Source organism: Sphaeramia orbicularis, chromosome 22 (assembly GCF_902148855.1).
Source record: "Sphaeramia orbicularis chromosome 22, fSphaOr1.1, whole genome shotgun sequence".
NCBI classification, from domain to species: Eukaryota; Metazoa; Chordata; class Actinopteri; order Kurtiformes; family Apogonidae; genus Sphaeramia; species Sphaeramia orbicularis.
The window spans coordinates 34,006,320-34,032,864 of NC_043978.1; the positions used below are offsets into that span (position 1 = coordinate 34,006,320).

The 26,545-nt window shown below is 39.8% G+C and overlaps 3 protein-coding genes across 3 annotated transcripts; 1 reads left to right on the forward strand and 2 right to left on the reverse strand.

Moving 5' to 3' along the window:
• Positions 1-253: 253 nt before the first annotated feature.
• prox2 (prospero homeobox 2) lies at positions 254-6,581 on the reverse strand. The gene is made up of 4 exons (XM_030127285.1): positions 5,040-6,581; positions 3,123-3,230; positions 1,523-1,717; positions 254-455 (listed from the first exon to the last, which is right to left on the reverse strand). The coding sequence occupies exons 1-4, from the start codon at positions 6,579-6,581 to the stop codon at positions 288-290; spliced, it is 2,013 nt and encodes a 670-aa protein (XP_029983145.1). The 3' UTR covers positions 254-287.
• Positions 6,582-9,186: 2,605 nt separating this feature from the next.
• dlst (dihydrolipoamide S-succinyltransferase) lies at positions 9,187-15,553 on the forward strand. Its single transcript, XM_030126611.1, has 15 exons — positions 9,187-9,317; positions 10,267-10,300; positions 10,393-10,432; positions 10,678-10,739; positions 10,847-10,921; positions 11,027-11,082; positions 11,187-11,295; positions 11,433-11,609; positions 11,797-11,882; positions 12,029-12,126; positions 13,599-13,729; positions 14,122-14,195; positions 14,308-14,391; positions 14,494-14,661; positions 14,862-15,553. Exons 1-15 carry the CDS (start codon positions 9,255-9,257, stop codon positions 14,994-14,996), a joined length of 1,392 nt encoding a protein of 463 aa, XP_029982471.1. The 5' UTR covers positions 9,187-9,254; the 3' UTR covers positions 14,997-15,553.
• Positions 15,554-15,811: 258 nt separating this feature from the next.
• On the reverse strand, positions 15,812-23,002 carry rps6kl1 (ribosomal protein S6 kinase-like 1). The gene is made up of 12 exons (XM_030126610.1): positions 22,890-23,002; positions 22,041-22,154; positions 21,674-21,847; positions 21,322-21,446; positions 21,050-21,142; positions 20,844-20,891; positions 20,229-20,361; positions 18,279-19,715; positions 17,153-17,242; positions 16,481-16,563; positions 16,266-16,361; positions 15,812-16,179 (listed from the first exon to the last, which is right to left on the reverse strand). The coding sequence occupies exons 3-12, from the start codon at positions 21,807-21,809 to the stop codon at positions 16,069-16,071; spliced, it is 2,352 nt and encodes a 783-aa protein (XP_029982470.1). The 5' UTR covers positions 21,810-21,847; positions 22,041-22,154; positions 22,890-23,002; the 3' UTR covers positions 15,812-16,068.
• Between the last annotated feature and the right edge of the window lie 3,543 nt (positions 23,003-26,545).

The following is a 26,545-nucleotide window of genomic DNA, read 5'->3' on the forward strand; positions in this document are numbered from 1 at the left end:
AATGTTTTGAGGCAGATTATATAAGTAAACACTAAACAATAAAATAAATCAAATGAGCATTGAAATAATATCAATAATTGCTTCTCAAAGTAGAACATACAGCATTTCAGACTAACAGCAGTTTCTTGAGTCTTACAGATTTACAAAATGATTATATAGTCAACATCTACATTTCACTTCACTAAAATGCACTACAAGAAATGATGAAATAATACTGTCAAGTGATTAATTTTAAAAATCATCACTGTTTTTTTGTTTTGTTCTGTTTTGTTTTTTTCCTGTTCAGCCTATAAGTAGGAAGACGTCTTAAACTCCTCTGGAACGTCGCTGTCCAGTTTACAGATCACCTTATATATGGCCTTTTTCCAAGACGGGTCTGAATCTTTGGCTGAAGAAATTGCGTTGTAAAACTCATGTAAGGTGATTTCTGCAACCTCCAGGAATCTGTCTGGAACCTGTAAAAGAAGGAAAAATAAGAGAGCGTATGAGTGATTCTAGAAATAATCAAACAAGTCTGAGGCGTTGTGTTGTAGTCATAAAAACATACAAAATAAAGACCTGTAGCACAATTCTTCAAACGCTCATACTGATAAAAGGGAGCTCATTTCTTTGTTCTCTGCACAGAAACTATAAATGCATTGATGCAATCATTAACTATAAATTAGCGGCCTCTTTGATTATGTGGTCTTGTTTTCTTGAACCTAAGAGTGAGCTTTCTTTTCAGGGATTCTGTTCTGATTCAGTTGCACTTGTGAGATAATTATACAGATTAAAATGTGAAAATTAAAATTGCTTAAATACAATTACAGATAATTTTAGCTACTTAGAGTTTATTGTAGTAAAAGTTCCCAAAAATGAGCTGTGATTTAGCTGTGAATGTACAGCAGGATCCCTTAAAACACATCAACAAGAGAAGTCTGGGTGCAAGGGATGCTGGGAGAAACCCGCCCTGCAGCACTTGTTTCCCATCCACTGGCCAGTAAGCACAACAGTTGTTAGCACAAGTTATTTTTCTTTCCCCTCATCTCCTGACACAAAGCATCCCTGGGAAAGGAATGTCTTGGTTCCAAGGTAAAGAAAACGGTCTCGTCCTTTCCCACCAAACAGCCTTCTCCCTCGGAATCCACAGCGTCTTTCTCAGCATTCCGCATCAGTAGCAATCTCAGTCTCACTCAGGCGTACTGGTCCTCTAATCCTGAGTTGTTTTAGTGGGATTTTGCGGCTTCCTCTTCCCACAGTTTGATAAAGCATCACTCTGGAGTTTAGATAATGGCTGTAAAGACTGGGCAGCCACAGGTGCAGTGTGACACACAGGTCAGCATAAGGACATACGTGACTGCCGCCATACGCTGACTGCCTACTTCAGCAGGTTAGTGACCACTGATAAAGGTTTCAACTCAGGTGCTTTAGGATACAAAGTCTGACTAACAAATAATTGGCAAGATCTACCTCTGGACTTTACTTGAACATCTCGAACAATACACACTCTGGAATAAAGGAATGACTAATGGTTGACACTTACATGGAAATCGTTGGCTTTGTTGTAGTGCATGTTCAGTGCCCGGAACAGCTCAGAGTCCCTGCTGACTGTAATGTCTTTGACATCACTGATGCCGTCAACAATGGCCTGACGGGCGAACTTCTCCATCTGGATGTAGTAGAACTCCCTGAAGTTACTGAACCACTTGATGAGCTGAGAGGTGATGCAGCGGTTGAACTAAACAAAGGAAAAAATACGTGACTTGACACCATTCATACATTCACGTGTGCATTCATGTCGCATAAATGTCCTCAAGCAAAACAATAAAGTCCTGACAGCAGAGACGATGGTCTATAGCTGACTTTGACCTTTAACCCCCCTACAAAGGAAACAAATGAAAAGGGAGCTTCACTGGGACATAATTGAAGTAATATGAAAATTCAATTAGAGACTTGGCTTGAGAATATAAAGACATGTTTTCAATTAAAAATCAAATATCGCTCTGACGCTCTGGCTTTAGAAACCCATTCTATAACTCAGTGAAAATGTGCATCTAGTACCTGTAGGGCAAAATGCCACCTGATGGTCTGTCACTCTATGTGATATTAATGGCTCTGATCTTTTCCCACCAATGTTCAGGGTGAAAAAACATCTGTCAGGGCTCTGTGTTTCTAAACTCAGTCTTGACATTAGGCTTGTTATTCTATCTCGTCATCCAGAAAGACAGAAAAAAATGCCTAAGGGCTGGGCAGGCATCAAAGACGCTTCTTCTCTCTGGTGTGGTGGGTGAGAAAGCGGCAGCATAAGGACAGAAGGAAGCTTCCCTCTCATTGACTCGGGCTGATAGGATGGAATCAGACACTGGGATTAGGTGCGCTTTTGTTCAGTGCCACTTCCCACCACCGGATTGTAAGCAAGGAGGAGACGTTCGCAGGCTGCAGCAACAGCATCCTCCCCCCTGACCCCTAGGGGTCAGAACAGATTGAAAGGCAGGGGCCCACACTGGCTCAGAGATCCAGGGCCGTGGCAGAAGGTGTGGAAATTAAAGAAAAATAGAGTAGTACAGAGGTGTTAACAAAGGAGGCAGAAGAGGGGACACTAGTGTTATAAACAGGGAGAAATGTTGTTTCTACCTGAAAAGCATAAAAGACGGAAGAAGAGATAAATAGGATAAACAAGGGGGACTAATAACAGGACACAGATAAGGAGACAGGAGAAAAGGCAAAAAGAGAAGATAGAAGAGGAGGCATGACACGAGACCAAGGCCAAAATACACAGGATGTTGTGTTTAGGGCCAGCACTCACAGCTCACCGCCTGGTTGCTGCCGCACAAGTCTCTAATACCAACTCTCTGTTGACACTCAATAGCAATGCCTTTCCTACAGAGTCCTTTGTCACTCCATTTGCTGACTGGAGTGGCTTTTTTAAAGAGAGAATGCCCGTGTATCTCCCTCTGCCCCCAGGACATACTAGCAGCTCAGTGGCTTTGTTATTTAAACCCTCTGTGTTTTTGTTTCTCTCCTCCGACACACTGCTGATTTTTCTGTCCCAAACATACACTGACAAGTAGATACTGGGGAGTGAAACGTACGATGTACTCACACCAATGGTTTGACATGAAAAATCGAGAGCAGAAAATTACCTTAACATCTGGGAAGAAGGTTTTCAGTACATTGGAGCTGGGGTAGCGGGTGTAGAAGAACATGAGCTTTGCCTTCTTCAGATGGCTGGGCGTGAGACCCTCCTGGATGTTCACATTTACGTTAAGGCGATTAAAACAGCACACAGCACACAGTGCAAAGTGATAGTAGACCAGAGTATTTTGTTGCCTAATCTTCAGCTAAATTGAATTTTACTAAAGAACAGCTCGGCATTAACCGGGGAGTCAATAATGACCCTAACATGTGTTTATTGGCAAAACAGAATTACGAATTAGATTAGGGATTTTTAATTAGAGAGCAAAGCACTTCATGCCTGGCAGTTAAGACAGCTTGTTTTGAAATGTTTTTAAAAGGGATCTTATTTTAGATAAAATTATGATTAAGTCCTGAAATTGGGAAATTCTGCAAAATATAGTTGTTGTAGTTTATAAATTAGAAAAATTAGTACAAGTCTCTCAGGCTATGTAATAGTTTTTATATAATTAAATTGATTAAACTTAACTCAGTGATTATATAAAATAAAACTATATATTAAAACATACATTATATTTCCATGACAAATAAAATTCAGAAATGCAATTCCGTCTCAAGTGTTTCCCCTTTGGCAATGAAGATGCTCAGGAGCGTTTCCTCTGTAGTCCACGCCTTAGGACATAACATATCCTTATAGGGTCACCACACCATATATTTATTAGGGAACCCTAGCTTTGAAATAAGGAAGTTGGGATAAAAGATTTATGTGGTATTGTTCAAAGAGAAGCAGAGCTCTTTGCACTATAAAGATGAAGCAAATCCTGATAGGCATCACATAATATTCCTTTCTAATGCCCTGCACCAGAGAATCAACAAAACTGAACCCCTCTGAGACAGTTTTTAAGAACATTTTAAGTTATTTTTCTCAGTCGCAAACAACAGTAAAGGAATGACTCGTTTTAATTTAATTCAGCTAAAGATGATGAAATGCAGATTATTATGCCAGTCATTCTGACTAGAACGACAACAACCAGATTTATGAAAAGGTTATTTCAGTTTGTAAAAAGTGAGCCAAAATCACACCTGAATACATCAACTTGTCATGGAGCATTTTTTTCTTTAAGTTCCTATGAAGCAAAAATACTGTTATCTTTACTCAAATTCACTCATGTACATTCTGACAAAGGTATCAAACAACAAATGCTCAAGACAAGAGCTCAAGTGTTATGGTGGGGAGGCACTTGTGGTTTCCACCAGCACTCAGATGTGACCTTTTAGATGCACCACTATCACTCTGATGATGGAGAAATAGATCCTGCACCTTTTCAAGTCTGAAAAAACGGTGCTTCCTGAAACAGAAACCGATGCTTTCTCTGCCTTTGAAAAATTGGCTTTTGTTCCTGGCAATTCTTATCAAAGCCTTGTATTCCTTTTTATTTGTCTTTTTCTGGACTTAAAGTCATTACTCTGCTCAGATTAAAGAAGATGCTATAATTTTCTATGGGGTTAGCAAGATCAAAGAAAAAATTCTCCTTGAAGTTTGTTACTGGAACTGCCCATGCTGCTATGAACCTCAACCAGCCATTGTTCACATGGATCGCCTGAAATATAGAGTGCTTGTATAAAATCAAAAGGTAAAAGTAAATGTAGTATTTCTAAGATCTTATACCAAACATACTCTATTTTAACTGGAATATTGTAGCAAATTTTGATTTTGGTGTAAAAAATGAAACTTCACAAAATTTAATCATTCATTTTGAACTGTTATATTTTGTAAAACTGGAGCTGTTCTTTCAGCATACGTAACATTTGATTTTTATTTTCTGATCTTATTAAGAAAAAGAAAAAAGGTCTTCATCTTTTGGTAACAGTTAATAGTGCAAATTTTGCATTAAAACCACTGATCTTTTCAAGTGAAAGGATATGTTGAGAGACATGTAGGGGCTTCGTTCAGCCATGCTCTGCAGTTCACCGCACTCGATCTTGACATGTGGGAGACACAGGTTGTCCACAGTCACCGGCCCGAGGGTGGAGGGACGAGCATGGTGGCCTAAGTGGCTGGACGTCACTTTAGACCTCATTGCAATGGTGTCCCAGGGCAGATCCACAGAGTCTGGTGAGGTTCTGTCCATTGATGGAGGCATACAGGGCAGGAAGTTGGAATGTGGCCCATACTTGAGAAGGTGCTCTAGGATCTGGCTGTCGTGCAGCGGGGTGCTGTAATTAAACTGAAATGGCGTCTGATGCACAGGATAGGGTCTCTTCACTGTTGGGGTGACTGAGCTCAGTGGGGTCACTGCAGGCTTGCGGACCACCAGTGAAAGTGCTTCTGTTTGGTCCTGTGGGCTTTGGGCCTCTGAGCTTTCGTAGTACTCCAAAGAGCGTGGTTTGACTGCAGACTCCTCAGAGTGGAGCTGTTCTTGTGCACAGTTTCCCTGCTGGCTCTTCCTGTCTCCACTTGTGTTCAGCTGCATCTCTGGGGTGGAGCACATGCGCTGCTGAGGGGACAGATCTAGTCCTGTGGAAGACACCTTCTTAAACACTCTGTCCACACACTCGTTCACAGCCCTGGAGAGCTCCTGCTTCAGGGCTTCCTGTAGATTCTGACTTTCTCGTTGGTGCACCAGATAGCCAACAATTTTCATTCTGTCCTTACACTCTGCAGTCACCCGGCCATTCTTGGTCTCAAAATCATCTTCAGGGTTTATGTAATCTGTGCTTTTTTCCAGATTGTCATGCTCAGTGGATGCAGCTATTTCATCTCTGTCATCATGTTCCCGGTCTTCCTGGTTGTAAACTTGAAGAAACTTTTCCTGCAGCTGCCGCAGTAACCTCTGCATGCTGTGGAGCTGCTCTTTCAACTTGTGACACTCCTCATCTTTGGTATTACAGTTATCACTACTATTACTTCCAGGTCTTCGACTCACCGGTCCTGAAACGCTGTGTTCCTGATGCTGAGGTAAACGCTGTTTCCGTTTGTTCTCCCTGTATGCCTCTCTGGCCTCCCTGGTGTCTCTGACATCTGTGTCGGGCTTCTCAATGTCTCCGTGCTGCCTGCTGTTAGGAGAGCCTGCCATGACCCGGATGATATTCTCTACTCGGGCCCTTTTGGCCTGTAGGTGGTCTGTCATAGGATGCTCTCCCTCCGAGCTGACCCCGGTTGAGACATGAGGGTTGGGAGAGGCAGCCTCCACGGTGCTGTCCTTCGAGGAGACGCTGCTCTGGTCCTCTTGGCCAGAGTCAGCAGCAGTGGAGCCGCAAAGGTAGAAATGGCTTTCATCTAATGCCCTCTTGTTGTGAATGGTCTTACGCAAAAGTTGAGAGATGATAGATCCGCTGGAGTATGAGGCAAGAGGCTCGTCGTACATATTTCTGCGGAAGCAAGGCAGCATGACATCGGGTTTGTCATCCTCCAGGCAGCCTTCACTGGAGTTGTGCATGTTCTGGTCGGGAAGACTGAGATTCATGCTCACAGAAAAATCTGGTTTGGGCTCCGGCTGCACACAAAGAAGAACCAGAGATTTGTAAAATTACAAAAACTGAAAACACACATATATATATATATATAAACAAATAAAAAAATACTAATTAAAAGTAAGACATAAATGCACCTATAGCCTTATAGAGTGCATTTAAAAAACAAAACAAAAATGTATTTGTATTTTCCCTTTTGGTCTTTTTCACTTCTTAATGTCTTTTATGTCTTTAAGTTTAAATGGACTTGTTGTTAAACAGTGGCATAAGAATAGACTTAGTTTGCTCTAATATTAATAGTATTTAATGTCTGCTTACGTTTTGGGTAGCAGGAAAGATAAAGTTTATTAATTTGTAAAATGAAAAATAAATCCAATAAGTATAAGTCTCAGGTAATGCTCTTTGTCTATTGCACTTATTGCAACATTCATTTGGATTTTAAAATTATTGTCACATACATAATAGAAAAATCAAAGAACTCTGCAATATATGCCAGAGCCTCAGTTCTATTAAAAAACCCTTTAAAGTGATAGATAACATATGAGCATACTATTGTATCTTTTTATCTAAGGGCTCTTATAACGGCAACGTAATGGATAAAAAGAATAGTTCCAAGAAATGTAGATTTAATGTTATTATTCCAGCCTATGTTGATCATGCAGAAGAGATGCCACTGTGCATACATTATTTACAAGATAAAATACCAATACAATCTTAGGGCTTTACCTGAAGAACTTTTTAAGATGACCTTCAGAGGTTAGACACAAACATGTCATTTTGACTGACTTTAGTTCTGTCTGTATTTTTTGCAATATTCACATTCACACTCCAAGCTTCAAATGTTTTGTTAAACTAATTAAAGTTCTTTCTATTCCTACAAAATAGCATATATTACAGGCACAAAGTATTACATAAATATATAATTTTCCATTTCAGTCAGTTACACCTGCATGTTCATAGATCCCTTTTGCGCATTTACTATACTGTATGTGTTTGAAATAAAAAATGCTGCTTCTGAAAGAACTTGGTTTGGTAAAATATAAATGTAGGTTCTGATGGTAAAAAGACAGATCATTTAATACCATTTAGAAGTAACGTCACTGTTTTTAGCCTCACTTTTTCATTAAGATGTGGATCAGCTACTTTGTATAGGACACTAAATTGTGAAACTCAAAAAAGAATATAAAAATTTTGAGGTTTTTTTTTTTAAATATATAGATTACACAATTTCAAGTGAAGCCATAAATTTACCTAACAATGCACTTTTATCCAATAAAATAAAATAAAAGCAGGCAAGTGAAGCAAATTCTAAAGCCCTCACGAAACGATCACTTCAAAAAACCAAATAAAACACAGTCAAACAGGTAATTATATTGTAAAAGCATGTGTCACTAAAGTGTCAAAAACATCCACGACTGCAATATTTGTCATGAAAAAAAAAAACCCACTGATCTAACCAATTTGTTTCTGAACCGAAGTGTGCTGCAGACATGCACTTTACCCCGCTGCTTTGAGGCTGCAGTGAAACCCCGGTACAGACACACACACACACACACATACACACATATACACACATACACACACTGCGCGGCTCTGCTGGGACCTTACCTGTTGCGCTGGGACGTGCTGCTGAGCTGATGGCCTGCACACACTGAGTTGGACAGTAGGAGTGCAGGAGAGACGATGCATCAAACGGAACTGGGGCGTGGCCATGTAAAATAAGGTGGGCATATAAAAACGCCCATGCTTTCACTCACATAATGTCAAAAGGAGGAAAGTATTTGTTAGGTGTGAGTTATTAGCACTTTTTCATGTGGGTGTCTGAAGGGTTTTAAACCTGGTAGAAGGATGAATTATTGTGGGCATCAGTCATATAGATCAGTGATAACTTCCATGAGTGAAGCTTACAAGGCTGTGGTAATAATAATTTAGAAATGACTGACCATATATAGGGGAGCGCATCAAAGATCAAAACAAACTTTGCCACCTTGCAAATTAGAAGCATACGTGTTAGTTGTTCATTTGTTTTGTTATTCATTTAGGTACATACCCCATAGGATGTGTGTTGGTTTGGTATGGTTGCTTCCTTTGCCAGGTCTCGCCTTCAAAAGACGATTCGGATCTCTATCGGACTTCCTAGTGTAAATAAAGATTAATAAGGTGTATGAAAACTTTACTGTCATCTTGAATTCCATTAGCATAACTAAAGCATTCACACGTAAATAGATTACAATGAATAAATAAAAAAAAGCCCAGGCCCTAGAACAAAAAGTGTTAAAAAGTTTATTGCTGTTTCAGTCAAATAAATGTTAAAGGATAGAGAAAAGCTTCCTTGAAAGAAAGAAAGAAAGAAAGAAAGAAAGAAAGAAAGAAAGAAAGAAATGCACGCTAATAGCTAATCATTTAACAAAAAATGAAAGTAAACCAGAGTTCCTCAACTAAAACAAACAAAAAGTTGTTTTGCTTCCCCGGTTTATTCGTTATTCTCCGTTATATATTGCTGTACTGTTCGGAGACTCGCGGGCCCACAGTGGACTGTCCCGAACCCCCCTCCGGCCCGAACACTTGGTTTGTCCCATACGGCTTCCTCGCTTGTTGCGCGTGCCTGGTTGATCGGTGTGACCGGAGCTTCCCTTCCGTTGACAGGCTGCTGTCACACAGCCACCATGTTATCCCATTCCCGGTGTCTCACCAGGAATTTCGGCCGTTCCCTCTCTGCCATCCGCCAGGTAGGCAACAAGCACACACTGTAGTCCACCGTGGCCGCTCGCAGTAGGTCCTCGTCTGCCCTGCGACAACGAACGAGTCCGCAGCCTGTGTGTGTTCAGCTGGGGTAGAGCTAGCATTAGCATTAGCTCGCTTGCTGCTGTAGGCCACAGACAGGCCGTAACATTGTAAGCCAAGGACAGTCTGACACTTTACTCCCCAAGTGTTTGATGCAGTTTGTATTAAAGTTCGGCACAGTACTCACAGAACGGATCGGTCTCAGAAATGTTCTTGACAGCTGAAGGATATTTGACTCAAGAAGAAAAGTACTAATCCGTGGTAGAAGTTGGAACAAACTTAATCACATTTAAGGTAGCTAGCAACAACATGCTAACCACACATAGGCTAAGTGTGTGGGAAGTGTAACTGCTGTAGTTGATCATGTCGAGGTCATTTTACGGAAGAAAGCATACGTTTACTTTAACTTGTACTAACACCAAGAGACTGCATTGTCATTTTTATTGCAAGTCTGACGAAATAACATTAGTTCTACGCCAAGGACAGGAAATCAATAATCACTCGTCCAAGTCTCAGGGTAAACATGTCGACTTGTTTATCAAACAGACCGGTTGCCTTCAAAGTCTGTTCAATCAAATGCATAACATGCATAAGACATTTAACATTAAATCAGTCACACAAAGCAACCTGACTGCTATTAACTCTTACTGGTAATGTCAAAGGTCATCGTGCAGTGTGTAGAAGTGACCTTTGACCGAGAGTACTGATCTTCTTCTTGACTGTGATGTCATTAAACGTTATGTGTAGTTTTTTCTCTTCAGTGTTAGACATTGCTTCAATTCATGCAAATATAAACACACCTTAACAAATGTTTCCACAGATGTTAATGTTTCAGGTTAACATTTTCAGTCAAATTAACAAAGCTGGTCTGACTATAATGTTGTGCTTTGACAGGGGAATAATGTGTTAGCTCGTCGGGCAACTGCAGGTATGTGTTTTTACTGTTTACGCATAGGGTGTTAATCTTTGTTTTAAGTGAACACTGCTGCAAAAAGTCACTGACTTTTCTTTTTTCAACAGCTGTGTCAGCAAGCCATGCTATCATTTTCAACAAAAATGTGTAAGTATGCACACTTTAATCAAGTTGCTTGAACAATAGGAGATTAATAACTGATAGAAAAGCTGATAACACCTTAACAGTCTTAGCAACTTAAAGTTTGTCCCAATTTGGGTTAAGAAAATCAGATGTAATGAAAATTCACTGCACATACACAAAGCCGAATTTTAGTTTGTTTTACATAATAACATATTTAATTATTTTTTTAGTGGCTTTTGCTTATTAAATTTTTTTTTGTATGTTTGCAGAAAATCTGACCCTCGGGCCAGTGTCTTCCAAATCCAGTACTTCAGGACATCTGTAGCCTACAGTAAGTTTAACCCTTAGTGCTAGTACAGAATTTCACATGTATCTAAAGCCCAGTATCAGTGAGAGGAGTAAAAACCCCATTTGGATTAACATGCCTTTGGTTCTCAGGAGATGAAGTCGTCACAGTTAAGACACCTGCGTTTGCAGAATCTGTCACAGAGGGGGATGTGAGGTGGGAGAAAGGTAATTTGTTTTACTCACATTTTAACCAACAATGATTCAAAGAGACTCTAAATAGAAGCTGTACATCTTTTACTTGAATGTTAAAGCAAAATTTTCTCTTTACAGCTGTTGGGGACACTGTCTCAGAGGATGAGGTGGTGTGTGAAATTGAGACTGATAAGGTAAAGTCTTTCTATGAGAGACCATTGCCTTTAAAACAAACAAACAAAAAGCCCTTAGTATTGACTGTAAAATAGTTTTCACCTCTTCCTCATCTTGTCACCAGACATCAGTTCAGGTTCCCTCTCCTGCTGCTGGAGTGATTGAGGAACTTTTGGTCCCTGATGGCGGGAAAGTTGAAGGAGGAACTCCTCTCTTTAAGCTTCGAAAAGGAGGTATTTATCCGTGGCACTTTACCAGAAAGTTACAATATGACCATCAGACAGTGTTTTTCAGATCATTCTACCATTTATTAATGTCATATTGATGGATGATTAAATCCTTATGATTCTGTTTTGCTTTGTGTTTTTAGCCGGTGCTCCCAAGGCTGCAGAAGCTCCAAAAGCTGAAGCTCCGGCGGCTGCAGCCCCTCCACCACCTTCTGCTGCTCCTTCCCCACCACCTCCTCCTGCCTCTGATGTGGGCCCCATCCCCACCACTATGCCCCCTGTGCCACCTGTGCCAGCACATGCTATGGAGAGCAAACCAGGTTAGTTGTCATCGGACAGACGGCCTCTGTCATGTGAGAAGTGTTTAACTTGACATCTGTGCTCTTGACCTCTAGCATGCATGATTAATCATTGCTGGGCTTTGTCTGGCCAGTGGCTTTCACTAGAGCTACTAAATTGTTGTCTATAGGTACTAACTGAAAATGGCTCTGTATATCTTCATTATAGTTTCTGCCATCAAGCCCACTCCTGCTCCAGCTGCACCCGTGACCCCAGCAGAAGGAGTGGCTAAAGGAGCCAGGACAGAGAGCAGGGTAAACAGAGCACCCAAACACCTTTTTACTGTATTAAGGGGAGCATGTTTTTTAAAATGTATTTAATTCAGTTTAGTGAAATAATAACCAAACATTTTTGAAACTGCTCAGAATTCTTTTTTTTTTTTTTTCCTTTCTCAATTTAGGTTAAGATGAACCGCATGAGACTGAGAATTGCCCAGAGACTGAAGGAAGCCCAAAACACCTGCGCAATGTTGACTACGTTTAATGAGGTCGACATGAGGTAGGAAATTCAGAATTAGCTGACCTACAATTTTAAGCCTCAGTGCTATTTTAGTTAATAAACGGTGAAAGTGGTCTGCTATAGTAATAAATAAAATAAATATCTCTGAAGAAAACCCGAGAGTTTTATTTATAATCATGTTCGCAACATTTGGTAACTTAGTAACATTCTAAAACAGTACATACACGGTAAACATACTGTTTGTATATATGTGCTAAAAGCCAAAACAAGATTTGCACAAATGGTTATAGATGACGGTTATAGATTGGAATCTGTCCAATAGGAAAAGCTTTTTGAAATCTGATATCCTCTTAAACTCTGGAATGTAAATATTTGGTCATAATGCCATCTAAAACCAAGATAAGAATTGTTAAAACAGGTTTTATTAATTTACAAGGAAATGTTGTTGTCTGCACTTGCCCCCTGTGCTAAAGAGGACACTTTGAGGATTTCTTTTCCCCACAAATGTGTGGTGTCAGCTTTCCGCTATTCAGGGTTTTCTATGTATCCTAATTAGATTGACATTGACAGTCTGGAGGAAGACTTCCCAGGCTAGGGCTCATCTGGAGCCGAAGGAGCTAGTCAGAGCAGGAGGCTGGAGCATCTGCAGGGGCCCACAGAGACCTGTGCACTGAGTGGAAGAGCTGCCTCAACCGATATGGGCTTTTATGACAGCCCAATAAGATTTACAGGCTCTAGAAAGTGAAGATTTTTATCGCTTCTTCTCTCCTTTCTCGGAGAGTCTGTGTCTTGGGAGGGGCTAATTATGTTAGCGGAGAAACCCTAGAGCTTCAACAGGGTTAGAGACAGGAAAACAAACAATTAAAAAGTGAGATACAAGAGAAAAATGAGCAATGGTGAAACGATTAGCAGGCCAATTTCAATAGCTTCAATTCACCATGATCTGTAACAGCAGGTTTTTTATTGCCATAAAAATGCATAAATCTGATCGTAGAAATGATTGCAGCCCTGGTCATAAAAAGTTTTCATAGTCGTGTTTATACTATACCTTAGAGTTAACATACTCTAAAATTAGCTTGAAAACCTGTTGCTGGCAAGAGGCATGACCTATTTTAGCTAATGAAACATTGGAGGTGATGTTCTCTTTGTTGCAGATGAGGCAAGATATCATTGACAGATGTTAGAACTTTTCAATAGATTTAACAAGCATCAGAAAGTGATTCATCCATCTGTAGCTAAAGTTCATTCATTGGTTACAAGTAGTACAGGTATCATACAGCTGTGACATGTGATACTTGTTCATCATTCCTTTTACAATGACTCAATAATTAACATGTTTTACTTAAATGTAAAAGTCTAGCCACTGTTTTACATGTGTGCCTTGCATATTTCCAGAGGTGTATTTTAGATGCCGAAGTTACCTCATTAAGTTAAATGATCCTATAAAAATTCCTACTTGTTTTCCATAACATCAAATTCTAAGTTGACTTGTTTTATTTTTTTCTCTTCAGCAACATCACAGAGATGAGGAAGACTTACAAAGATGCCTTTCTGAAAAAGCATAACATCAAGTTGGGCTTCATGTCTGCGTTTGTGAAGGCTGCTGCCTACGCTCTGGCTGACCAACCTGCTGTAAATGCCGGTACAGATCTAACCTCAAAAGACTGAGAAGTCTCAGTTTGGGGTGTTGGTGTGATTGTCTTTGCACGGTTTGGTAGTTAGTCACTGAATGTATGTGGCGGTGAAAAAGATTTTAAGTTTCACAATCTTTCATTTCCAAACCTCTTAACCATGACTAATTTATTTACTGGTCTTGCAACAACCTGACCTAGTTATTTTTAACCACAATGTGCTGGAGGGGCGTCTGTATTGCTTGGTTTTAAAAATCCAAAATAGTCTGCGGGTTTCACATTTCACCAAATGGTACATCTAAAAAGGAAAACTAAGAGACTAATGTAAAGATTACATGCTGTGTTTTAATTGAATTCTCTGTATTTTCTGTTTATTCTATCCATGTTCTGTCTGTGTGTCCAGTAATCGATGACACAACCAAAGAGATTGTGTACAGGGACTATGTGGACATCAGTGTGGCTGTGGCCACACCAAAGGTAAAATGACTGGATTATAACTACTGTTGTGTGTAAATACTTGATCGCCCACTCATCTCAAATACAAAAAAGGCAGCAGAGTCATGGTCATGTCTTCTGTTTTCTCTCCCAGGGTCTGGTGGTGCCTGTAATCCGAAATGTAGAGGGAATGAATTTTGCCGGCATTGAGAAGGCCATCAATTTGTTGGGGGAAAAGGTAACTTATTGTGGCACTTTTGTCATATTCACCCACAGTTATTTTTAAACAAATATGCAAATATTCCTTTTAAATGCGACTAACAATAATATGCATCTGCAGGCCCGTAAAAATGAGCTGGCTGTTGAAGACATGGATGGAGGAACTTTCACTATCAGTAACGGTGGTGTGTTTGGGTCTATGTTCGGCACACCTATAATCAACCCTCCTCAGTCTGCTATTTTAGGCATGCATGGCATCTTTGACAGGCCTGTTGCTGTTGGCGGCAAGGTATGTGTCTTGACTTTGAACATATTTGAACATTTTGAGTATTTGAAGCATTAGTTAAGAAGAAATTGTTTATCTAAAAATGTCATTTTATTATCTTTGTTCAGTTAGGCTACATATAAAAACTCATTGATATCTATTATAAAAGTCAATAAATATTTGATCACAAAAAAAAAACCAACTCATTGATATCTTTGGTTTAGGTGGAGATCCGTCCCATGATGTATGTTGCCCTGACGTATGATCATCGTCTTATTGATGGAAGAGAGGCCGTCACTTTCCTGCGCAAGATTAAGGCGGTGGTGGAGGACCCCAGGGTGCTGCTCCTTGACATGTGAACCCTAGTGAACTCCAGGCCCAACCAAACAAATCACCCAACACAAACAGTGGCTGAACTCACCTGGTGAACATTACAGTAACTGCAGTTGATGTATTGTTGTATTGATTAACTAGAAAAAGGATTTTTGGGGAACAGTTGGGTCGTGCAATGGACATTTGTCAGGGTGGCAGTGGTCATGGTATCATACTGTTGTGGAGGAGTGTTCTGGGCTAAGTGGTGCTGGTCTTTAGATCAAAAAAAGATATTCTATTACTTGTGCGCCATATGTTATTTTCTACACACAACTGAAAAAAATTCTACTTCTTTTGAGGTGAATGTCACCTTTGGATTAACTACATTGTATCATTTAAATATTTTGGGTGAGAGAAGAACAATGAGTACATACCAGGCTTGAAACCAAGAAACACTATGTTCTCAAATGTCCAAAGTGGGGGGAAAAGTGTTAGAGAATTTATGCCATCTGTTTCATAAAAATTGGGGAAATTCTCCTTGATGTGTAAGAAAGACTATTTAAAAAGGAACTTTTAAAAAATAAAAGCTGCATACTGAACTGGAGTTTTCGTGTTTTTATTTTTGTGTGTTTTCATAGGTATATCTTTCACAAAAGATAGACACAGTGCTCACTGCTTACATTGCGGTGACAGACTAACAATTTTGTTATAATGGAGTTTTTGACAACTGACTTGAACCTCTTTGTACTGCCAATGATAGACTGTTACATCTTTCCTCTTCTCATGTATTGAAAGACTATTCTGCATTGTGTGATTTTTAATTTGCTTGATTGTATCCTGAAATATAGACGTATTTGCAATCTGGTTTGTGAAACTCATTTATTACATTTTTCTTGCACTTCGGCACATAGAACTAGTGACAGAACATGCACTGGTAAGAAATGCTATAGAATTTATTCAAACTTGTGTACAGTCTCAAAAGTAAAATAATGTAGTGGGAGAGACATTTGTCAATGGGTTTGTGTTTCAATTTTTATTGTCATTTTCTTGAGGAAGCAAAAAATGGAAAGAAAACCCAAGATGTAGTTCTGTTTTCAGCTTGGTGTGCAGTCGCTCCTGCTAGCAGCTGAGAGCTTTCCAAGAAATTGCGCTGAAGAAGGGATGACACTTGATATCACTCACACCTCCACCTCCAGAACCTAAACGATAGCCGGCATCAAACTGAAGCAACTGCAAAACAGAGTAACACAGTTTAGATAACAGTAAATAGATAATGTGGAATCATTCAGGATGTCTTCATGTGCCTCAACCCTGACCTCGGTGAGCAGGGATGCAGCTGCAGTGCTCAGGTGGTCTGGGATAAGCAGCTGAGTGTGGGAGTGGATTCCTGCTGGATGGAGCTGCCACAGAGGCTGGAGGCACAGTGAGTAATGTGTGTAAGAAATCAGAGCATCAAAGTCAGCTGGAACAGTGCAAACAGTTTCAGGCTCTACTCTATAAAACCAAAAACACTTGAAAAGTCTTAGCTTACCATTCCAGTTAGAAGCTCAAACAACAAAGCCCCAAGACTCCACCAATCACAAGCTTCTGTGGCTTTGGACACACCCCCAATTTCTGTCAACAAACAATAGAGTTGAATTCATCTGCAATATTTAACAAAATATTTAACATGATGGAGGTACAGGGGTTGGACAAAATAATGGAAACACCTTAAAAAATCAACAAAATATAATTTAATATGGTGTAGGTCCGCCTTTTGCGGCAATTACAGCCTCAATTCTCCGAGGTATTGACTCATACAACTTGTGAATTGTTTCCAAAGGAATTTTAAGCCATTCTTCAGTTAGAATACCCTCCAACTCTTTTAGAGATGATGGCGGTGGAAATCGACGTCTTACTTGAATCTCTAAAACTGACCATAAATGCTCAATAATGTTGAGGTCTGGGGACTGTGCCGGCCATACGAGATGCTCAACTTCATTAGAATGTTCCTCATGCCAATTAACAATTCTAGCTGTATGGATTGGGGCATTATCATCTTGAGGTGAAGGTGTTTCCATTATTTTGTCCAACCCCTGTATCTTGTAAAGCCGTCTGTATTGTTCATGCAGGACTTGAGAACTGCCCTCTTACCACTAGAGGGCAGTTTACACCAAGGGAAGCCTACAAGGATCAGCTCAGTAAATGGTTTTAATGGTTTTACCTGGAGCGCAGTACATCTGCTCTGTGGCTTTGGGGCTTATCTCTGACTGGACTTCACTCCACTGGCCAAAAAATGTCAAACACACCTTTCCTGTGAAAACATTATGCTTGATGAAAATCAAAGCAGTTTTGGTCAAATAACTGTACTTCATGAACTCAGCCAGGGTTATTACACTGAATGAAAAATAAAACTATTTTTGAAAGAATAATTTCATCAAATGAAATAAAAATAAATAGTTTTTCATCACAATAGAGAAATAAGTAAAAAACTACATTGAACAAAGCAACTTTAAAACAGAATAGAATTGTAAAATTGTAAAATCCTCTTAATGCACAATGGTTTTATAGATAATATTTAATAAACTGCTTTCCTCTGGAGAAACACCATAATACTTGACAACTACACTCTCTGACTCTGAATAGCAGCTTTTGAGGCCATGGCCATGAAACTATACAAGGTTCTTTTATAGTTTGTTAAAAGTGTGATGACACAAACAGCATTCACTTGAAGGAAACACAAGAAAGAGAACTGGTCATGGAGATTAATGATGAAGAATGGGATTGAAAGTGCAAAAACCCTGAGTGTCTGTGACAGAGTGAAGGTAATTTAAGTTAAAACTCTACATGGGGTCCACATATCTCCTTCCCAAAAACACAGGTTCATTACAGATGTTTCTCTATTATTTAAGTGCAAAACAGAAACAGGAGGTCTCACCTATTTTCTATGATCCTGTATGAAAACACAACAATTCTGGTTGGTTATTGGATGATAAATTTATAAGATCCTTTCTGCTACTACTGAATGTGACCAACTGTGAATGCTACTGTACTTGGGGTAATAAATGCCACTATCACTGGGTAAAGTAAACTACACATGATGCTTACATTCTATACATTCTAGACCCTTTTAAAAAGGAAAAAAACAACATATATTGGGAAATGAATTATTGTCTCATACTATTTTCACCTATTATCAATAAATGCTTTCTTCATTATACCTGACAAACTAACGCTAAAACAAATACATACACTCATAAAACTTACTAAAAACAACCTATAATTAAGCAAAGTGAAAGAGTGTATAGAAACTAATGAAAATGCCCGTTCTATTCTAACTGTGAACTCACCATTGCTGGTGAGCAGAACATTCCTGGGGTTGAGATCCCGACACAGGATGCCTTGCTGATGCAGGCTCTCCAGGGCCAGCAGGATCTGTGCCCCCCAGACTCGTACTTCCGCCTCTGGAAGCCCCCAGCATGTCTGCAGGGCTTTATCTGTCTGCCTGGGGGTCTTCACAGGGAATCGAGGTAGGTGACACCAGCCGTCCACCTCAATGATCTGGTCCTCCCCCTGCCCCTCCGACCCCCCTGACTTCATTAAAGGGTCCTTCTCCTCTGTCTTTCTGAGCTGCCAAAAAGAGCCTGACACTGGCGCCTTCTTCTCTCCAGGACTGAACAGTTCACAGGCTTCCTCTGCACCTTCTCTTGCCTCATTTGAACACTTTTCACCTCTGTGCTCCTCAGCCCCTGGCAGGACCAGCGGGATCCTTAAAAACGGACCGTGTTTGGCTGCAGTGCTGTGGCACATAGGAGTGGAGGAAGGCCAGGAACTTTCTAACATGATCCTTGTATCTGTGTGTTCAGAGAATACTGCTCTGTCTGTGCTCCTGATGAACACCATTCCATTTCTTTCCTCTGCAGTGGGACTGTTGTTTTCCTGTTTTATTGTTTTGAAGCAGTCTGTGGTCATGTCTGTTGAGGCGCCACTTAAAAAAGATCCTTGGTGAGGACTATTGGTATCCCATGATGCCCTGCCGTGGATCTGGGTTTGGCAATGGAGAGGAAGATGTAAAATGGCAGGGGAGGAACTCAAACCGTTATTCTCACTGTTTGGTGATCCTGCATTTTTAAATGAGGTCTGATTTGTATGAGGTGGACTTTGTCCTAATGTGCAATGGAGATCAGTGTCACTCACTGCATAGGGGTTGATTTTCTCACAGTTGTGTTCTGCATCTGCAGCTTTCCAAGCCACTTCAAATTCAGAGCTACACTCAATTAGTCCCATTCCGGTTTTTGTTTTGTGGAGTTCTGACATGACATCAAGAGCTTGACTGACTCGAGCACAAGAAAGAGGAAGAGCAAGCTTTTCCTGAGTTTCCCGAGTGGAGTGCAAACACAGACTGGGAGCTGGTGGATGGATACGGGTGCTGACCTGGGTCCTCGTGGGGCCAGAATGCAGACTAAGCCGATCAAGCTTTGTATAAAATGATGAGCGTGTGTTCTGCAGACACCCTGTCTCCTCTATGTACGAATGAGTCCCACAGCTATCCACTCTCTGCTGAGTTTCATGCCACGAGGTTTGGAATTCTCCATCTGGGCTTTCATCATTTAATTTCTCTCGTGTTGTTCTCTTACTTTCACTGTTGATGTGCTGGTAGTCTGTGCTGATTGTGGGTGAGGTATGGCTGGTCTTTAGTTTGATGTGCTGGCCAGAAGAGAAGCATTCAGGGTGTTCCTTGGCCTTCTCGTTTCTCAGCTTGTGCAGCTTGGAGAAAAGCCTCCCGCCTAGGAGGAGAGGGGAACAACTAGATCAGGTATGAGAGCAAAGACTCAGAGCAATAATATTTTTCATTACTTATATTCAAACTGAGATGTTAAATATTTGAGGCCAAGCCTGACTGTACATTTATTTATCTATCTTTATTGGAGGATCCTTTCAGCAATTAGTAATTAGATTAACAGTACTAATATATGTATGAATATGTATTAAGAGTATGTTTACAGGAATAATCCCATACTTTCTTATTGTGTTATGCTACTTTGTCATGGACTGTGGTAATTATTTTCTTACTAAACGTCATTTTCTTTGTAAAGTAATTTTACAAAAACATATATTTACAATTAATTCTTGATAGACATTATTTATTATTATCTGAGAGTAGTTTTAATCCAGATCCTAACATTTTGTTTGATGGTGTGAATGTAAAATAAACATGAAGTAGCTTTAGCAGCATCTTAGTACCTCCATCTAGTACTGGCCCAGTAAAAATAAGAATACAACAGCTGTTAATGGCTCACCTTTGACATGCTCAAGATGCAGGTACACCGCATCCTCACTGACGTAGTACCTCAGCAGCTTCACCATGTACGGCACCCCCTGAGGAATGATAGTTGGCTGCTCTCTGCTCTCCCAGCTTGACTTGACTAAACTCTAAAAACATACACACATTAACAGTACTGCAGTTTGTACTGCTATGATCTGATGGTCTGAACTTGTCTATGACAAACCACACTCAACATAGTTATTACATTGCTTTATCTTAGAAATCCTTCACAGTTTCGTCATTTTACAGCTAAAAAATATCTAAAAGAACAAATAATTAAGTACTTGGATTGGCAGACTGTTACTATAAGTCTTTGCTCATTGAAATTTGAGGTGCACTTGCATTGTCTAAAAGGGTGAGAGCTTTCAGGCGGATCAATGCCAAATGATACTCAGGGAGACAGGAGGGGAAGAGCTCCCATCGACTGACCTGTCATAGAAGGGAAAGACTGGCTTGCTGCCACATGACATCCCCGAAACATCTCCTCTCTCAGTGGATAGATGTCAGCCATTTGCACTGTGTTTAATTCTTATCTGTTACAGAATGGTGCTCTGAACTGTTCTGCTGTGGAAGTGTTCTGAATACTTACCTTTACAACAAATGTCTCCTTATTGACCATACTTTGGACAATCAAGACCTTTGGAATGAAAATATAAATGGAAAAGCAGATAAGTTAATGTGTAACACCTTAAACAGTGCGGTTGATGTACTTTTTCATTGTGTTGCAGTAAGAAGAAGCATATGCAGACCCAACATTAATGTGAAGATTCTCAAGTACAAAAGGATCTGTCATACCTTATCTGTAACTCCCACCACCTTGCACATCTCCAGATCCTCCACAGGCGAGCTCAGGTGTCTGATTGGACGGAATCTCAGACTGCTGTAACCCTTGACACAAAAGCCACAGAGCCACAAAATTAAACAGATAAGCCCCTAATAGTTCATTGAATGCAAAGGAAACATGGAACATGCGTCTTTTCAACAAGTAGAAAGAAACTGGGACTTAAAATGAAAATATGACATAATAACAACCCTTTTGTGAATGATAGAAAAGGTGGTTTTCCTACCCCTAAATGAGCGCTTCCCTTCCCAAGGTTGTCCTGCAGGTGTGTTATAAAGATTTCTTCTGCTCTCTTCAGGTACTGCGTTGTCTTTCTCTTCACAGCTTCCCTACGCTCCTTGTTCGGGTCCACTGTAAGACAGTTAAACATGAAAAGACAGCAACAGCTCCTTCTGTGGGTGTGTAGATAGAATAAACATCATCATCATGTGTGTTTGACCTTTGGTTTGCGACTTCCTGTTTCTATTCTGTTCCTATCACATGTGTCATTTAGTGTACTGCAAATGCGCCTCTTCCAGTTCTTTTGTCACAGTACAAACTACTGAAATAACATGAAAAAGCCAAATTTGTCCACTTACACTGGACCCCATTCAGCAGTAAATCCACCCCATTCTTATAGTAACTGAAAGCTGCCTCATAGTCTTCGTTGACCTCGCTGTCCAGTGCCATGCGGATCTGCTTGGCTGCCTCCACCAGGTAATCCCTCTTTGCCATCGTTGTCTTGTTTTGGACCCGTCAAGGTCCTGATGGGCCTGAACACAGCATAGAAACATTTAAATTGTTTATTTAGCTGAGCAAAACATGTGGTATGAGTAAGCTGTTTCATTTAATTAGAAACAGAAACTGAATCTTAAACTGTTCCCAGTCAAACAAGTTCATATTTTAACTGGTTTTACAAGTGATAGTTAATACTGTAGCTAGTTTCCTACTAAGCTTGGGGCTCACCTTTGTATCCTGGTCTTATCAGAACCAGGATTCATTTCTATCTGTTGTTTCCAGGCTTGTTACGTGTCTGCACAAGGCTTCAAAGCTCAGGTCCTTGTGGCAAAGCATGATCATCTGAAACACACGGAAACAAAGAGTTAATCTTCAAGCCAGAACAGGAAGTGAGTACAAGCTTGTGCCTACTATTTTAGATGAATGGAAAAAAAAAAAGCAGAGCTGCAAACGTCCAAGATGACAGAGCAATGACTCAAAACACTGAATCACAGTATCGTCATTCTTAATTACTACAATAACAAAAAAACCCTAAAGAGCTAATGGAAAGGCTGTTAATACTGGCATATTAATGAGCTACTTCAAAAATGTATGCATCTAATACAATGTGCTATGTACACCTTACATAAATCACTTCAGTTTTAGGCACCTACCCACTTACACACAGACCACATGAGATGGATTATTTCCAGGGTGCAAATGAATGCTTTGCAGGAACCAAAATCTTTAAATCATAAGCAATTGCCAGTACAACACTGATACATTCTACTGTGGTCAAACAAAGAAGGCTAATGCTGACTACAGTGACATATAGTGTGTCTTTTTTCTCATTTTTTTTAGACTGAAATACAAACACCACACACACATACACACCCCATCCTGGTTTTACAGTCATGGAGGCGACATCCTCTGAGGATGTTATGAAACACACACAGCTATTTCCTCTCTCCTCCTTCATTACCCATCATCTGCTGAGTATGCTCTTCAAATGTCAGCAAATGATCAACTGACCATAGAGAAAACGGGCACAAATAGCACATAAAAACAGACAAATAGAGGCAGATACACACACTGTACCTTGTGTAAGGCGAGCATGTCCTGGACCCCCCACCCCAGCAGCAGCATCAGCAGCAGCCACTGTGTCTTCAGCAGAACACTCATCCCAGGAGCACGAGAGGAGGAGGGAGCTGAAGCCAGGCTGCTGATTGGCTGAGCATGATGTCACTTAAGGGTACCATTTCACTGAGGCAGTCACTTCCCCCCTCTCATCCTGACAGATGCTGGCAGATTTAAAGAGACAGTGCTGTTTTTGTGCAGACTCAGATGGCCGTTCTCTATCCCTGACTTTTACTTGCAGAGTGGACTGTTCAGCTCTGAGTCTTAACATTTAACAAACCCCTTATGAAAATTACTCACTTTACATCATAATTTTTTAATTGTATATATTTGTATGATGTCTGCTCTGCACTATGAATGGAGGGACCCTGCACAGAATCTATCAGCTGCAGGGTGTTGTAGTTCAGTACCAGATGGAACCAGGCTCCTACCACAGCACAAAGGAGAGTTTCCACCCCCAAGGGGAGGACCAGCTTACAAAGGGGGGATGCTACGGCACACCCGGAGGAGAGGAGGAGAGGAAAGGGTCGGTGGGGGCTAAGATGTACCAGAGACTGTAACCTGATCCAGAAAAACAGAATGGGATGGGGCCTAATGTATATGACAGGCCCATGAACACAGACACTCTTGAATGGTCAATTCTGATTTAGTACAGAAAAACAGAAAGAGAGGAGCCGTTTTCAAACATGTAAAAAGTAAAAGATCATTTGTAACAATCACAGTACTGCAGATCAGCAACACTACAAAATCATTCTTTGTTCAACCTTGCATTGTGAGACAAATAATAGCCATTGTTGTGTATGCTGAGCTTCTAACCAGTGGGGTTATATACTGAAGGAACTACTATTCTAATAATATTTCTCCTCTCCAGTTTTGGTGTCATATGAGAAATAGATCCACTCTATTTTCGCATCTCCAGGCTGAGCTGAAAGGATTCCCTGCTGGTGGTTTGTATGCATTTGTTATTCATTTACTCTGAACGTAATTACACATAATTCCTTCTTGTCAGCTGAAATGTCTAGGTATTGTTTTGGTGAGTATATGTAGATTAAATTCCAAACAGATTTTGTCATTTTTTGGTATAAACAGAAGAACTCAGATTTAACTGTGACATTCTGAATGGGTTATTTGTTTGGTAATATACAGTGTTACCGTGAACAATGTGATTATTACCATAATCTTCATACCCATATGGTAGACCATGGTGAGTGAAGGAGGACCTCTGAATGGGTTTATGGTAACTACAAAATAGGTTGAATTTCCACAGAGGGGCTACTGTTTGGACCTTACATGGATTCTGGTGAACATTCAGTGGGAAAACCATGGGCTTACTGATGTTCATGAATTCTATGTGAAGGGAATAAACAAAGAGGTATTCGTTCTATCACTGTCACATGCACCTTGCTGGGTAATGATATGATTTCTAGCTGAAATCTTTACTAATATCTGGTTGGATGAATTCTAAATCCTTCTGACATTCCTCAAATTCAGTGTGGATCATATTCAGGCTACTCCAGTTCAACATAATGAGCATCATGTGAATCTGACACAAATAGACATTATCACCACCAACAATATTATAAATATAGCAAAGCTGTGTGCCATAAAAAAAACCTGTGTGCTATTTTTACCTCAGTATGCTGACTATAAAGCATGGGCGAGGAGGTGTTGTCAGACTCTCTGAGCTCAGACACCACAGCCTCAGACTCTCTGAGCTCAGTCCTGAACAGCTTTCATGTATTGATCAGAACTGCTCTGTAGTGTGGCTGCTTTCACAGTAAGATCCTTCAGCTCTCCAAAGAAAACATCCAGTTTGACCCCATACTGACAATTTAAATTATACATTTTTATCAAGTCATGCTACTGTTACTACTTACAGTCACAAAAAAATTATTAGACCATCCTTGTTTTTTTCAATTTCTTGTTCATTTTAATGCCTGGTACAACTAAAGGTACATTTGTTTGGACAAGTATAATGATAACAACAAAAATAACTTGTAAGAAATTTATTTCAGAGCTGATATCTAGCTATTTTCCATGGTTTTCTTGATAATAATGTTTTCTTTTCTGTCTGTTTTAGTCACATGATGCGCACAGGAATTAGTACTTGACTGCAAAACCATTCTTTTTGATGACATTTAATTTTTCTGCGACTGTATTATCATTCCGCATATAACCACAAACAAGATGGATAATGAGCTTTGAATATCATTTTTTTCCGTCAATGAATCAATGTAAATTATACAGTTTTCAACTGCAAATAACACTAAATTGTGTCACCATTGTTATTTATTATCAGCAGCAGTCTTGAAAAATACATAGTAGTAGTTGGTAGATATTTTCATAAAAGGTACATTTTGGTCTCAAAAGATAGTAGTTATTGTGTACTGTAAGTAGTTTTGATTTATAAAGATCAGTAAACCATTCCTACTCACTGGTTTCTGGACACATATTTTTCCTATAAGCATTATTATTCCTGTTGGAATTATTTTTTGATTACTACAAGTGGGCACTGTAAAGTGGCTTTACACCACATCTGAAAAATAAAAACTAAATGTGTCAAAAGAAGATGGTAATCTTTTTTGCAATTACTTTATTCATCTGAACCTTGACGTTCAACCTCAGATCTGTGCTAACTTGCTGCATATGTTGCACTTGGTCAACAGGGAAGCTGCTGTCAAGCGGGAACATGCTTCAGATACACTCCAGACCTCCACCAGATGCAGTCACATCACCTGAATCCCAGTCCTCCACTGGCTGAAAGAAAAGTCATTTGTTTTATTCAGACTAAACAGAACTTAATTTAATGAGTGAAATCAAGAAAACTTGCACCCTAAGCCAGTGGAGGACTGAAAATGGGAAGGAGGAGCAGTAGAGTCAAAGGCACTGTGACTTTGCCAGTAATCTGATTCCTGTGTTGCTGGGTTTCTGGTGTGTACCACATCTTATCAGCTTAAGGCACATGACATAATTTCGCAGTCTTAAAAGTTTTATGGACATCCCTGAGATTAATGCAGATGTGCTCATTGTGAAGTTTGTCAAAAGTCCTGTGTGTCCACTACATCCTGTTAAGTTATTACTGTCCACGGTTTTTTAGACATTATCTGCAGGTAAACGTGTTAAATCTTACAAACTTGAATAAGATTAAGTGGGAAACAAATGACAAAACTGCTGATTAGATTATGTTTTCAGTGCATAAAATACAGTACAAATAGATTTAAAAATTGCTCCTTAGAAAGAACCTGTAAAGTGAAAGTTTTGTAATGTGCAGAAAGTGTTTTGAAGTAGATCTGGTAACTCTGAGACAAATATTCTTTTTGGGTAAAACCCACTAATTTTCAGAACTTCACATTTTGACCCAAGACTGTGTCTTAGAAAATAAAGCACACAAGCATTTTTTACGTAATTTTTTTTATTAGTGATTTAAACTTGGTAAAGTTTCTCTTAAATTCTGGAGGCATTTTACTTGTAGATCAGTGGCACCAAGGGTAGAAAACAAAAGTGTTATTTCATTTTGCACAATTCAAGAAGTAGTGAGAATATTACATATTGGTGCAGTTTTAAGCAACCTACATGAAACAAGCATTAACACTTTTCTGACTGAATTAAGCAATACA

What these genes read in the sequence shown, in the direction of transcription:
- rps6kl1 (XM_030126610.1), bottom strand. Translation starts at nt 21,809, where the DNA reads ATGGCAAAGAGGGATTACCTGGTGGAGGCAGCCAAGCAGATCCGCATG. An exon ending in ACTGCTGAATGGGGTCCAGT is followed by an intron (nt 21,447 to 21,673) that starts GTAAGTGGACAA and finishes ACTGTCTTACAG; the next exon opens with TGGACCCGAACAAGGAGCGT. An exon ending in TGTTCTGCTCACCAGCAATG is followed by an intron (nt 17,243 to 18,278) that starts GTGAGTTCACAG and finishes ATGTTTTCACAG; the next exon opens with GAAAGGTGTGTTTGACATTT.
- prox2 (XM_030127285.1), bottom strand. Translation starts at nt 6,581, where the DNA reads ATGAATCTCAGTCTTCCCGACCAGAACATGCACAACTCCAGTGAAGGC. An exon ending in GCCCCTACATGTCTCTCAAC is followed by an intron (nt 3,231 to 5,039) that starts ATATCCTTTCAC and finishes GTAAATGTGAAC; the next exon opens with ATCCAGGAGGGTCTCACGCC. An exon ending in CCTTCTTCCCAGATGTTAAG is followed by an intron (nt 1,718 to 3,122) that starts GTAATTTTCTGC and finishes TCCTTTGTTTAG; the next exon opens with TTCAACCGCTGCATCACCTC.
- dlst (XM_030126611.1), top strand. Translation starts at nt 9,255, where the DNA reads ATGTTATCCCATTCCCGGTGTCTCACCAGGAATTTCGGCCGTTCCCTC. An exon ending in GAGCCAGGACAGAGAGCAGG is followed by an intron (nt 11,883 to 12,028) that starts GTAAACAGAGCA and finishes TTCTCAATTTAG; the next exon opens with GTTAAGATGAACCGCATGAG. An exon ending in CCAACCTGCTGTAAATGCCG is followed by an intron (nt 13,730 to 14,121) that starts GTACAGATCTAA and finishes CTGTGTGTCCAG; the next exon opens with TAATCGATGACACAACCAAA.